At 37.7% G+C, this 13,030-nt stretch overlaps 1 protein-coding gene across 1 annotated transcript in view; it reads left to right on the top strand.

The window, feature by feature from the left end:
* Positions 1–9,329, top strand: part of gna12a (guanine nucleotide binding protein (G protein) alpha 12a) — a 57,390-nt gene extending 48,061 nt beyond the window's left edge. The window contains exon 4 of the mRNA XM_078417619.1: positions 1,221–9,329. Within this exon, the coding sequence (XP_078273745.1) occupies positions 1,221–1,790 (570 nt within the window). The 3' untranslated portion in view covers positions 1,791–9,329. The remainder of the gene's footprint in view (positions 1–1,220) is intronic.
* The last annotated feature ends 3,701 nt before the right edge of the window (positions 9,330–13,030 follow it).

Genomic DNA, 13,030 nt, shown 5'->3' with positions numbered 1-13,030 from the left:
ACTGAGCTCTGCCCAATAAAGTAAGTTAAATGTCTGTACGAATAGCTGTATCACATCTCAGCCCTCGCCTGTAGATGTTCAAAAATGATTCAAGTTTTCCACTTTTGCAACACATTGTAAATAGATTCTAGGGAATTCTCAGACTTCATTGATTAGAAAACTACTTCCATAAACCATAAAAAAGCATACATGTCTCAGAGCAATTGCCAGGTTTTTAAATTTGAAGCTTTACATAATGATCTATTAAATCCAGTATCAGATTTATTATCATTATCCTACAAATGCACTACTCACCTTACCGCTGTCAAGTAATCTTTTTCCCTATCTCACTAGAGCAGATTTGCAGTCTAATTTGTGATATTGGAGATGCCAGCTGAGAGCAACCAACCGAGCACAAATTAGAAGTCTTTTGGACTAATTTAACATTACACTTGCTGAGCAAAGCAGTTCTCAACACCTTGAAGTTAAGATTAGTGACTGAGAAGGGGTCGAGGAGATAGTGGCTTCTGTGCTGAATGCAGAAAACAATTTTTGTTCACAATTCATTGCTGCGATCTCAAGACAATAATCTTAATGTTTTTTCAAAACTTGAGCGTTTGATCTTTTTTGGAAATTATATTGCTTTCCAGTTATGCTTTATGAAACACCAGTTTGAGGCTTCTAACTTTAGATTAGGTGTGTGCCTGTACCAGCAGCATGAATTATTGCAATTTAGATTAAATGTGTCACTTTTCAAATTCAAGCATAATTGTTCAATGTTGATAAAACAACTGCCTTTATTGTTGGAGAATTTGTACTTAACCGGCGCACAAATTTAATTTCAATCATTTGAAATGAACATCGACTATTTATACCATTTGGTTTTCTTAAATATAGAACATGCCACCAATGTAGCAGCATGGGACCTAATGTGGAAAAATGTGTATATGTATATTTAAAAATAAATACATCTGGCAATCAGTTTTCCTTTCTTGCTTCTCCCCTTCTAAATGCAAACAATCAAATCAGTTTTGTGTCTGGCTGGTGTCCTGCCAATCCACGAATTTGAATTTGCTGTGGTCATGGAATCGTGAAATTAGCATCTTTAAACAAGCACGCTACTGGGTCTGTGGTTTCTTTCAATATTTTAGTGTCGGGAGGGAGAAAACAGTGGGAAGCAAAGTTGCGGCCGTTTATATAGTCGGTTTTGTGATATTATCTAATTGGTTTTTTTGTTTCAGAGTTACCTTCCCAGCAGACACGATGTCCTTCTTGCAAGAAAAGCCACCAAAGGAATTGTGGAGCACGATTTTGTCATAAAAGGCATTCCCTTCAAAATGGTGGATGTTGGTGGTCAACGATCTCAACGGCAGAAATGGTTTCAGTGCTTTGATGGAATTACTTCCATTTTGTTTATGGTCTCCTCCAGTGAATATGACCAGGTCCTTATGGAAGACAGGCGGACAAACCGTCTCGTAGAATCAATGAACATTTTCGAGACAATTGTAAACAACAAATTATTTTCTTCTGTCTCTGTTATTTTGTTTCTCAACAAAATGGACTTGCTTGTTAGGAAGGTGAAAACGGTCAGTATTAAGAAATATTTCCCAGACTTTCAATGGGAACCTCACAAACTGGAGGATGTACAAAAATACCTGGTGCAGTGCTTTAATAACAAACGACGAGATCGCAGCAAGCCACTGTTTCACCACTTCACAACGGCCATTGACACCGAAAACATTCGGTTTGTGTTTCATGCTGTGAAGGACACTATCCTGCAGGAGAATTTGAAAGATGTCATGCTGCAGTGAAGAGAAAACCAGAGAGATTGCTGGATTTTGCATTGATCCTTGGTATTCCCTGTGCCACTAGCACTTTGAATTCAGACTGCCCAGAGGGTTTGGCCATGGGTATAGAAATTGCAGTGACATTGAGTGAAAGCTTGATGCATGACTGCATCATAGAAGTGCTTACAAGTGTCCTTTTTCAGTTGTGTAAAAGTTCCCAGAAGCATAGTGAGCAATAGTTCTAGACATTCATTGCACTAGGGTCTCTTTTCTGATTTTTGTATTAAATGGGAAGGGTGGGCAATGAACAATCTTAAGTTTCATGTACCAAACTGGCATGTGCCATGGTTAATTTGCATGGACATAGGTTTTGGGATATTATCTGTCTACCCAAGCTACTCAGTAGATTCCACCCTATTCTGGAATTTGGTTATTTACTGCTGCTTAATGTAGATGATCTGGCAGTGGTTGGCATATATGCGTATGCTGGGTTTTTTTAGAGAAAGCTGTGGATTGTAATTAAAATGGGTTAAAATTACAGCAATGCTACTTTTTGGGATGAATATAATAGTCCCAGCTTAACAGTTGATTTAATTGGTTTTATAACCCTTTCAATGGCCAGGTACAACTGCTGTTTGGTACTGCATGGAATTCTGTTCCATTGTGAATTTGTCTTTGTTATTGACAACTATTTTCATAAAGTTCCTTTGGAGATACGTCTTGTGTTGAGCATTCATGAGTTGCAGGAATTGTAATTAAACTTTCATTAGCAGACAGAAACCTCTGCTGTCCAAATCTAACGGTTTTGTGCCTGAAAACGGGTCAGAATTGCACCACCTTTTAGCTTAGAGTCAGTGTTTTCAAGTAGATTTTTGGCAGAGCAAAGATTTAAAATGAAGAACTAATAGAAATAAACTGCTCTGTTTCAAGGAAACCTTGGAAGGTTTTTTTTAACAAAATGGGCTTGCAATGCCTATTTTAAAGTAGCTAATATACTGCCACCTAGCATACATGAAGTGTCTTTTGAAAACAGAAATGGCTAACCCAGACTCCAGTTGTTGCCATCATTGGTATAACATAACTGGTTTTAACCCAGGAAGCTTTCAAGTCCCATTAAAGATCAATCAATCCAGGTCCTTTGCTAACCTTTCATGTAACAGAAAGTAGCGCGCATGCTTCCTCATAAACCTCCAAATGGGATATTGATTCTGGTTGATTTCAATGTTATCCTGCTATATTCTTATTAAAGATAAATGGATCAGTTCAAATGAAATAACTAAATGTTTCCTACATTCTCTTATATTTTTGACCTACCTGTAGTTTTAAGCACTTTTCTTTGTTTTGTTTCTTTTGGCACTATTACATTTAGCTGGTTAGATCTTAAACCTGTTGGATATAATCCTACTTTAATATTATTCTAAAAAATTGGATCTTCTCGGTTCTGAGCATTGTGACTAATTTGGGCACAACGCATCATGTAACACTACACTTAAATGCTGTACCAATTTGCCTAACAAATCCTGTGGAGCAAGAAATATCCTCAGCAATGAAATGATAGCAAAACTTAATCACAGGTTTATTTTTTGCTGCAATAATTGCTGTATGTATCATGAAACGTCGCAGGGAAAATAGAAATTATGAATTTGAATAGTTAACTTTTTATCCTGAACACACTGATTTTATCCAAGACTGAAATATATTAGGAACAACTTAGTAAAAATTTGAGGGGCATTTTTATAAATACACAGTTATGGTAAAGATGTTAATGCACAAAGAATATGTCAACGCTGGCATTAAAATAATGTCCTGCAGAATACCTAGGTTAACCTACCAAGAAATATGATATTTTTTAATAAACTAATTTTCACCAGTCCATTTCGTACAAATTAATTTCGAGTTTGCCAGCCCATACAATGTGAATCACGTAATTGGTGCATTTTTATTTCAGCTGACATAGACGTCGTCAATGTTTTTACATCCCTTCACTGTGAAATGTAAAGAGGTATTTGCAAAGAAATCTAACCATTTTAAATGGCAAAACAAGATATTAACAGTTTTTATATTTTATTTGATTTTCTCCAATGTTCATGCTAGTAATTTATGCTATCCCTCAAACTATTCCCACCTCCCGCAACCTTCCTAGACTTCTTCTCAGATTTATTTATTTAAATAATATTTGAGATTCTCTGGAAAATAAAGAAAAATGAAATGAGGAAAGCACGACAGAGTTTGTGACAATTTTGGTGAAAACTTTACTGTTTAGTTATGTTATCTACGTTTCAGCTATCTTTCCTGTCTTCTGCCAGTAGCCCTGTATGCGAATTAGGGTTCATGAACAAGTAGCAAAACGTGGTTGATATAAATAGATTTTCCTGATAAATTTTATAATTGATCTTTTTAAAAAATCTTTCCACAACAGTTCAACTTTGCAAATTCACTTTGAGGTTAAGCAAAAGCCGAATTTTTCAATGTTTAAGAATTATCGTACAAATAAAACTTGCAAAGTGAATAGGTAGATGCATAATTGATTTTTTTCCATTTTGTTAAAGTAGCACTACGGTCAGCCCTTTAGATGTTTCGGCCAACCTTTTGTAGATTGTTCTAATAAATCTCTCACAATGGTGTCTGTGATTCCACACTTCCAACTACTTGTTCCATTTTTATTTGTGGCCACTCTTTTGATCTGTAACTTCCCCTATTGGCCTATTTATGGGTTAATGCAAAATTGTGTTACATAAGTTTTGTATTTGAATAACTAAGTTGCTTACTTGTTTATTTTGAAATGGGCCAGAATGAATTGATGCATAAACCAGGTTTGCATATGTCTGTACGATTTGGTTTTGTGCAATTTTGTATTTTTCTTTTAAGGTGCACTTCCCATCTAATAACACTGGGAGAAAAGATTATTAGAATTGATCCTGTTTGTGATCAGCATGACTTGTATCTGTTCTGCTTGTCTTTGTCTTTCTCTCCCTCTTCAGCTAACAACAACATAACCTGTTGCTTCTTCTACTTTACACACCACAAGCTGCTTTGAAGGACCGGCTCAGTCGTAGAACATATTTCATTTGGTAGTCATTTCACTGTGCTGGTTGGTCTTGATTCATTTGTATTTTCATTTGGATTTGCATAAAATTGGCAAGAAAATAAATTTTAAGCCTTGAAGCTCTTGGTATTTTGTGCTAATGTAAAAATAGTTGCGTTGATAATTGGTTGCTATTTTATACAGATTTCTTGCCTGGTCTTTTTGTGTCAAATAACAGCTGTTTCGCTTGACTTCCAGAGCAAATTGTGCCAAGTCCATTTCAGAAATGATGGTCGTATTGCACAATTGTTATTAAAATGGCCAACCCCCGTTGTAGTAATAAGTGGTGTCTGTTTTGAGGAAAAGATAATTTGTTTTCTTTACAATTTTTCCCTTTTCGTGTTTTCAACTCGGAGACCCTTATTTCTGCGGAAAAACTTCCTCCAGCTGATAATTGTTGTGGAGCCAAAAGGAAAATAGAGGTCGAATTTTATGGTGTTTCTTGCATCCTGCTGCAAGATCAATAGGAACCTTGCAGAATTAGCATTAAAATTCAGTTCCAGTTCTTTCACTAAAGTGATCCGGTGAATAAGGAGCCTTACTTAGTTTTGAAGCATAAAATAAGACTGTGTATTTAAGTTTAAAAAAAACCCCAGCATATTTTAAAAGTCTGTAAAATGTTCCATGCTCATTGATCTGAGAACCAAATTCGAGGAATACATGTTTTTTTCTCGGACGAGGGTTAAACCACAGGAACTGCAATGTGTGTTGCCTTGTGCACTATTTTGTTAGGGTCCCATTAATGCTTTGCCCCACTTTTCAAAACGTTGCCACTTTTTTGAATTTGCTTTATCAACAGACATGCCTGTTGCTTTATGTTATCCAGTAATGCTGCATTTAATTTGTTGAATATTCTATCAGCTCTCAGGGGGGTCTAATTTTGTTGTTTTTTTTCAACTTAAATGTTTGCATTTAAATCACTTCTTGTTTGAAAATGCGGTGCCACTAGGAATAATCAGAATTACAATTTTTAATGAATGGGGTTTTAATGAATGAGCACGATTTTATGTGTTGCAGTGGAATTGGTTTATTTCTTTAATTGAGAAGGAAAAAAGGGTTTTGTACAATAATTCAACTTTGCTAATAAAGTAAAGATCACTGATAAAAGCAGAGTTGGATTATCATGGGCAGTTTGTTTAGCAGTGGATATTGATGCATATTGGAGAATGTTCAGAGAAATGTGATGACTGATTCTGATGCACGGAAGTCTGAACTAAGATGTAGTGGCTACCTGTATTGATTGTTTCAACTTAAAAAAAGTATTATAGAAAGATTCATATTTCGGGCTTTGAATGGTGAAAAGCACAGTTACGTTGAGGAATGGTTATTTGACTTAAGCTGACCTTTGAATGAGATTGTACAAATGAGGCTCCAGCTCCAAGAATCCCACCCTCTATTTTCTTTGCCAGAGTAACTACAATTCTAGTGTAGGGTATACTTTTCCGATCGAGGATATACATCTCCGATCCTGAACCACATCATGCAGGAGGCAACAACAATATTCTACAAACTGATGAGAGACACAATTATCTCTGTTTGTTTTAGTTTTGGGTTTTTTTTATGGTTGTCAGACAAGAGCTACTTGATTTCTACTTTTTGAAACTGAAGCTGTGAGATTTTTTACTTGCAAGGGCCAGCAGCCTACAACTGGTTGGACCTCTAATTTAACATCTCGTTGGCACCACTTCCTCGGTAGAACGTTGTGACGGTAGAACATTGCGACATTACGTTGCGGTTTTGTGCGTGTGTTTGCAGCGTCTGGGCCATCAACAATCCGATGCTGAAAGTGCTATCATTGAACAGAACTAGAGGTATTGGCATAAGTATATGTTTTAGATGTGATGAGCCTGTGAGTGTAGAATATTCTATTTTGGAGTACGGCACCTTGGGATTGTGGAATGTTAGATTGGTGACCAGGATTGCGGGAGGTTGGGAAGGTAAAAGGAAGTTTCTGGAAATGTCATCTTTACTTGAAGGTTTGAGTGAATCATGTAGAGTTCAGAGTGATGCTGATTTATCAAATATTTGCATGAATGTGTTTACTTGGAACAAATTTATCATCACCTGCTGCACTGGGCCTTTTTAAACAGAGGATTATAAAATGAGACCAGCATTGCAGTTGAAATTATGCGATAAAATTCCAGTTCAATTTTACACTAGTATGTTGGGCAAAGACTAGCACGAGACTGATTCCATTTTGTTATGTTCGTAGATCGAGGAAAAGTTGACAGTTTTGTTTTGTACTCAAAAGGGCTGTGACAGCATTGCTTATACTCTTTCTGCAGTGTGTTGTATACTGGGACTGTTACCTTGCGTAGTGAATTCTGTACAAAGCTGTTGTGGAGTTGAATAAGCTTTGTTTCCTTGGTTTCAGGATGATCTCATAACATTAAGTGGCCTTGACTTTCAGAAGTCTGCACCCATGTGCAGACAATTTTTAAATAGTATTCTATTGCATATCAGGGAATGGCACCATTGTGGCGCGTCGAAAAAGCCCGAAATAAAGGCGAGGAGCCGGGTATTTCGGGAGGAATGAATTTAATACGTTTGCTAGACCAGTCAGGTTTGCCAGAGTCCAATCACGCCCAAAACCTTGTCCTTTATAACCGTAGCAAAGGGGCGCCCCCCTGGATCGGTCCATTCCCGTGCCATGGGGTCGATAGTGGTATGGCCCGACCCTTGGGAGCCGCCACACCTTCTTATTTCCTCATTCTCCCAGAAACAACAACTGATGAAGTACCTTTAAACTGTTATAAGTTTAGTTATTAACTGTTTCTCAGTTTGCTAAACATAGCAGCTGCTTTGCACTTAGTCTAGTCCTTCAAACAGCAAAGTCATGAAAAAGAAGTAAATCTGCCTCTGGATGAGGGTGACTTTAGAGAGATATTGGTCCTACACCAGGAAAAAACAAATTGCTATTCTTCGAATATTCTTCGTATTTATGACACCCACCCACCGTGTGTATGAAAGGTACTTCATAACAGTGGTCTCTGAAAGATGCCATCTGAGGTGATGCAGCATGCTCAGTTGAACTGAAATGTCTGTTTAGATGGAAAGCTGTGGAATATGAAACAAGAATTTGCTAAGTAATGTGAGTCCGATAGCAAGTGAGCCTAGGCAAGATTTTTTGTGATTTTTTTTTTTAAAAAACAAAAAAAAAACAATTTTTACCCATTGGAGCCAATTATGATGCTGAAGAAAGCAAAGGAATCTTGCACTGATTAATTAAATAATGATTCCTTATACATCGCAATTGTAATGTAGCTATTCTGGATATCGACTTGGAATAAAATAATTACTGTTATAATTAATCCCATTTAACTGGGATCCCATTATTTTTCTCATTTGCAAGATGGACATTCCATTTATAAAACTGTTCCCTTTAATGGTGGCCCTGGAGATAGCAAGCCAGTGTCTCCAAAATTGAAAAGCTTCTCGCACTTGCTCATTAAAGAGTGCCTCCCTTTCCCTTTTTTGAGGACTTTTTCCATGACAACTAATGAAAAACATGTTGCTGCAGTTGAATGTAAAATCTTGAGCAGCATATTAAAAATAACCCCACTTAGTAGGAAAGTAAAAAAATTTCAAGCTAAGAGCTGTGATCTCATGACACACATACCATATTTGGTATTGATTTTATATTTTAAAATGGTCTGATTTGTAGATTCCTTCGATGACTACATTCTTGAAATTTGTTCTTTTTCGAGCAAAAAAAAAATCTAAGATCATGGGGTTAAGCTATTGCCCGATGTCTTTAAGAATAATCTTTATTCATTCATTTATTTCAATCGAAAATAAATGTAGTAAAAACCTTTTTGTAGCATCTCATCTACTTGATAATGGACTCAACTGATACTAACCCTACTAAATACTCAGAGTTTAGATATGTAAAGAAGTGAAGATAAACCATATGAACATTCATTGCCTTTAATTGTACAAACTGTATTTTGGCTCAAATTGCTTTCTATTATGTTTATGTATATATGATTTTATAAATATTAAAGTGTACTTTGTGTGAATTGTAGTTGCTTGTATTTAATGTCTTTGTATAATTATGAGCTTTCAGGTGCTGAGTTATGGGATGTAGTTTTTGCCAAACTATTGACACGGATTGCAGTGAATTCAATTCAGTAATGAATCTTCAAAAATTCCTTCCATCTCATCTCCCCACTGCCCTAATCTCCAATGCGATTCCTAAAAACTGAATTTGAATTTTCTCTGATTTGTAAGTAGATATGAAAGGCACATCATAACTATGTAGTTGTGTGGATGATGCAATGCAAGTACAATGTAACCTGGAAAGCAGTGTGTACTCTGTATTCTAACATGTTCTGAAGAAGTGTGTAAACTCTTGTATAACAACAGCATAATTAAAAAAAAAGTAAATGTGTATCTACTGCAGTTTCAAAATATTGGCTCAAAGTTTTGCTGGTAAAAGTTGGGATGCAATGATCACTGACTAAACCTTACAATAGTATCTCCAAAGAATTTCGGATCTGTTAATAAATGTCACCTTTCCTCAGAATTATTTCTATCCAGCAAGTTCTTTCCGTGTTAAGCCATGATGGTAAAAGCTGTCCTAATCAATTTTGGGTCATGCCCTGGGGGGGTAAATGAAGTAGCACTGTTTCCAAGTGGTCTATTACATGGTTCTGGGTGTATTTTTCTCTCCTCTCCTCCTTGTTTGCCTTGTTGTGCAAACATCAGATGTCTCCAGGACTGCATGTAGCAGTATCTGGCAGTAGGAAATTATGCCAGACCTGTTCCATTCTCCAAATGTTCACTGGACAGAAAGGCATTCTTTGCTCTCATTGAACCTCAAAGAGAAAGCCTCTTTCCTGTTGTGAAATTGAAAGTTTCTGCTTCTACAGGAGACTCTTTTCAACTTGGCAGTGAGGCAAATAACCATAGGCTACAGAATGACATTGTTCAGTTGGTAAGATGAGCGGAGCCACAGCTGATAGAATTTGTATTAGAATTTGTCTTGCCTCCAGTTCCTTCCCCTCTACATTCAGTCTGAAGTAGGGTGTCAGCTCAAAACATCATCCATCCTTTTTCTACAGAGATGCTGCCTGACCTGCTGAGTTACCTCGGCACTTTTTGTCTCTCTTCGGTATATACCAGCATCTGCAGTTCCATTCTACACAGATAGAATTTAATCTTGATAAGTGCGAGGGGATGCACTTTGGGTGAAGGATAGTATATATGCAATTATGTAGACAGTATTTGGGAATTGAGGGACCTTGGTGTACAGGTTCAAGGATCCCTGAAGGTGTTGGTACAGATAAGATGATGAAGGCCTGTAGAATACTTGCCTTCATTATCTGGGGCACAGAATGCTAGAGTCGGGAGGTTTGGTATAACTTTATAAAACATTGGTTAATCCACGAGCACTGTACAGTTCTGTATGTCACATTAGGAAGAAAATAAAGAATTGGAGAAAGTACAGAATAGCTTCACAAGTATGTTGCCTGGGATAGAGTGTTTTGGTTATCTGGAGAGGTTGGGTTTGTTTACTTTGTGGAGGAAGGGCACATGACAGAACTCTGAAAATATTTAAAGGCAATTAGATGGGGAAGATTGTTTCCCTGGAGCGGAAGTTTCTGAAATATAGGTTTAGGGTAAGGTGAGAGATTTAGAGGAAATCAGAGGAAATACTTCCCCAGCCGAACAGATGACTGCAATCTGGAATGCATTGACTGAGCGGGTGATGGTGGCAGGTATCTCGACGTGCAAGTACTACCTAGACAAGTATTAAAATAACCAAAGGCAGAAGAGGCTACGAGTCAAGTGTTGGTAATTGGAATCAACATAGTACGTACTGGTCATCATGGACATAATGAGTGACGGACCTATTTCTGTGATCTCCGACGTCAATTACAGAATCACCACGACCAGAAACAACACATCGAATCAAAACAAATGTCCTGGTGATAAAATTTGGAATATGACATTTTAGAAACCTTGGATGAAAACCATCAACCTTCAGGTAAATGCAAAAATAGAGCTTGACAAATTTAGTCTGGTCATCGATTAATGGGATGTTATCTTTGCACCCAAAGTGTCAATCACATGAATCAATGGGTTTAGCTTTTACTCTGACCATTAAATCCAGGGGTATTTCAACTGTTGAACAAGCTGCTGGAGGGGAATTGAGAGGGAGATTATTTAGTAAAGGGGAGGTAATGTTTGCACATTGGTGGGACATGAACACATGCACAGACACATATAAATCATAGGTTCTGGTTTGCATGTGTGTCTGATAACATCGAAACATAGAAAATAGGTGCAGGAGTAGGCAATTCGGCCTTTCAATATGATCATGGCTGATCTTCCAAAATCAGAACCCCTTTCTGGCATTTTCCCCATATCCCTTGATTCCCTTAGCCCTTAGAGCTAAATCTAATTCTCTTGAAAACATCCAGTGAAATGGCCTCCACTGCCTTCTGTGGCAGAGAATTGCACAGATTCACAACTCTGAGTGTGTTTACAGCTGGAATTAAATATGAAATGAACATATGTTGTGAATACAGCTGAAATGAAGCCTAGATGATCTGCAAGGTGTTACATTGAGTGTTACATATTCTTGCATATTTCTCATTGTACAATGTGAATCTGTCGCTCTGATGCAAGTGATGAAAGAAAAGTGAGAATGAAGTGAAAATAAAAACTATTGGGTGATATAGCTCTGGTGTCAAAGTCCAAGATTGAGACTAAGATCAAAAATACAGTGCAGGAGGAACTCAGCGGGTCAGGCAGGCATCGTCTACGGAAGGAATGGACAAGTGATGTTTCAGGTCTGAACCCTTCTTCAGAATGATTGAAGTAAGAGAAGAGAGAGGTGGGGGTGGGGCAAAGCCAGGTGAGTGATAGGTGGATACAATGGAGGAGTTTATTGACTAAGGTAGTTTTAAGTGATAAAGGCTAGAGAGAGGTGATGGGGAGACAAAAGGGTGTCCGATGAGGAGAGGAGGCAAGAAATGTAAAGCTGGAGGGAGGGATATAGATGGCAAATGATGGGAGAGGGAAATGGGTGACTCGGGAATGGGAGACAAGTTTACAGAGGAGGGAAAGAACCAGTGGAGGGGTAGGAGGTTTTTTTCCCTTTGATTTTAGCATCTTTTACATAGAAACAGAAAATAGGTGCAGGAGGGGGCCATTTGGCCCTTCGAGCAGGCACCGCCATTCATTGTGATCATGGCTGATCGTCCCCAATCAATAACCCGTGCCTGCCTTCTCCCCATATCCCTTGATTCCACTAGCCCCTAGAGCTCTATCTAACTCTCTTAAATCCATCCAGTGTGGCAATTAACATGGAAGAAACGTTTGCAAATCCGCTTGATGTGGCAAGGTTTTGGCGTTGAACACAGTAAAGGGAGATTTATTCACAAAATGCTGGAGTAACTCAGCAGGTCAGGCAGCATCTCGGGAGAGAAGGAATGGGTGACGTTTCGGGTTGAGACCCTTCTTCAGACGTCTGAAGAAGGGTCTCGACCCGAAACGTCACCCATTCCTTCTCTCCCGAGATGCTGCCTGACCTGCTGAGTTACTCCAACATTTTGTGAATAAATCGATTTGTACCAGCATCTGCAGTTATTTTCTTATACAGTAAAGGGAGATTTGCTTTTTTAAACAAAGTTTTAGTAGTATGCCCAGATTTAACTTGCTACAATCAAAATTCTCAAATTTATCCATTGTATTCCTCAAACTATCAATTGTACCTTTTTATAATATAGAAAAATGTGACTTATTTAGTTAAGAAATAATCAATTAAGAGGATTATAAATTGAAGTAAACACATAATTAGGCATGTTAAATTTTGTAACATTACGAAATTAGTGTCTAAGAGTTGAATTTTAAGTGTTGCTTCTATTTGAGAAAATACGGTTGTTAACCAAGTGTGGGTCACTTCCATGGCAAGTCACAAGACCTATTGTTTGATTTCACTAATGACTTTGTATCTCCCACAGTAAAGCCTCGGGGCTGATGGACCTTGAGCTGAACTCTGACATTCAGTAATGAATCACAAATGCAAATCCACCCTGGGGATACAACTCAGATTCTGTGGTGGGGGGGGGGAGAACCTTGGATTTGAAGGGGAGAAATCTTATGGTTAGCAGTTTAAATAAAGTTTGAGGTTTTTTTTAATGATCTTCAAGTGTTCAGGATTTGACGTGCC

This window comes from Rhinoraja longicauda, chromosome 21 (assembly GCF_053455715.1).
Source record: "Rhinoraja longicauda isolate Sanriku21f chromosome 21, sRhiLon1.1, whole genome shotgun sequence".
NCBI classification, from domain to species: domain Eukaryota; kingdom Metazoa; phylum Chordata; class Chondrichthyes; order Rajiformes; family Arhynchobatidae; genus Rhinoraja; species Rhinoraja longicauda.
This window is presented reverse-complemented; position numbering and strand designations above follow the sequence as displayed.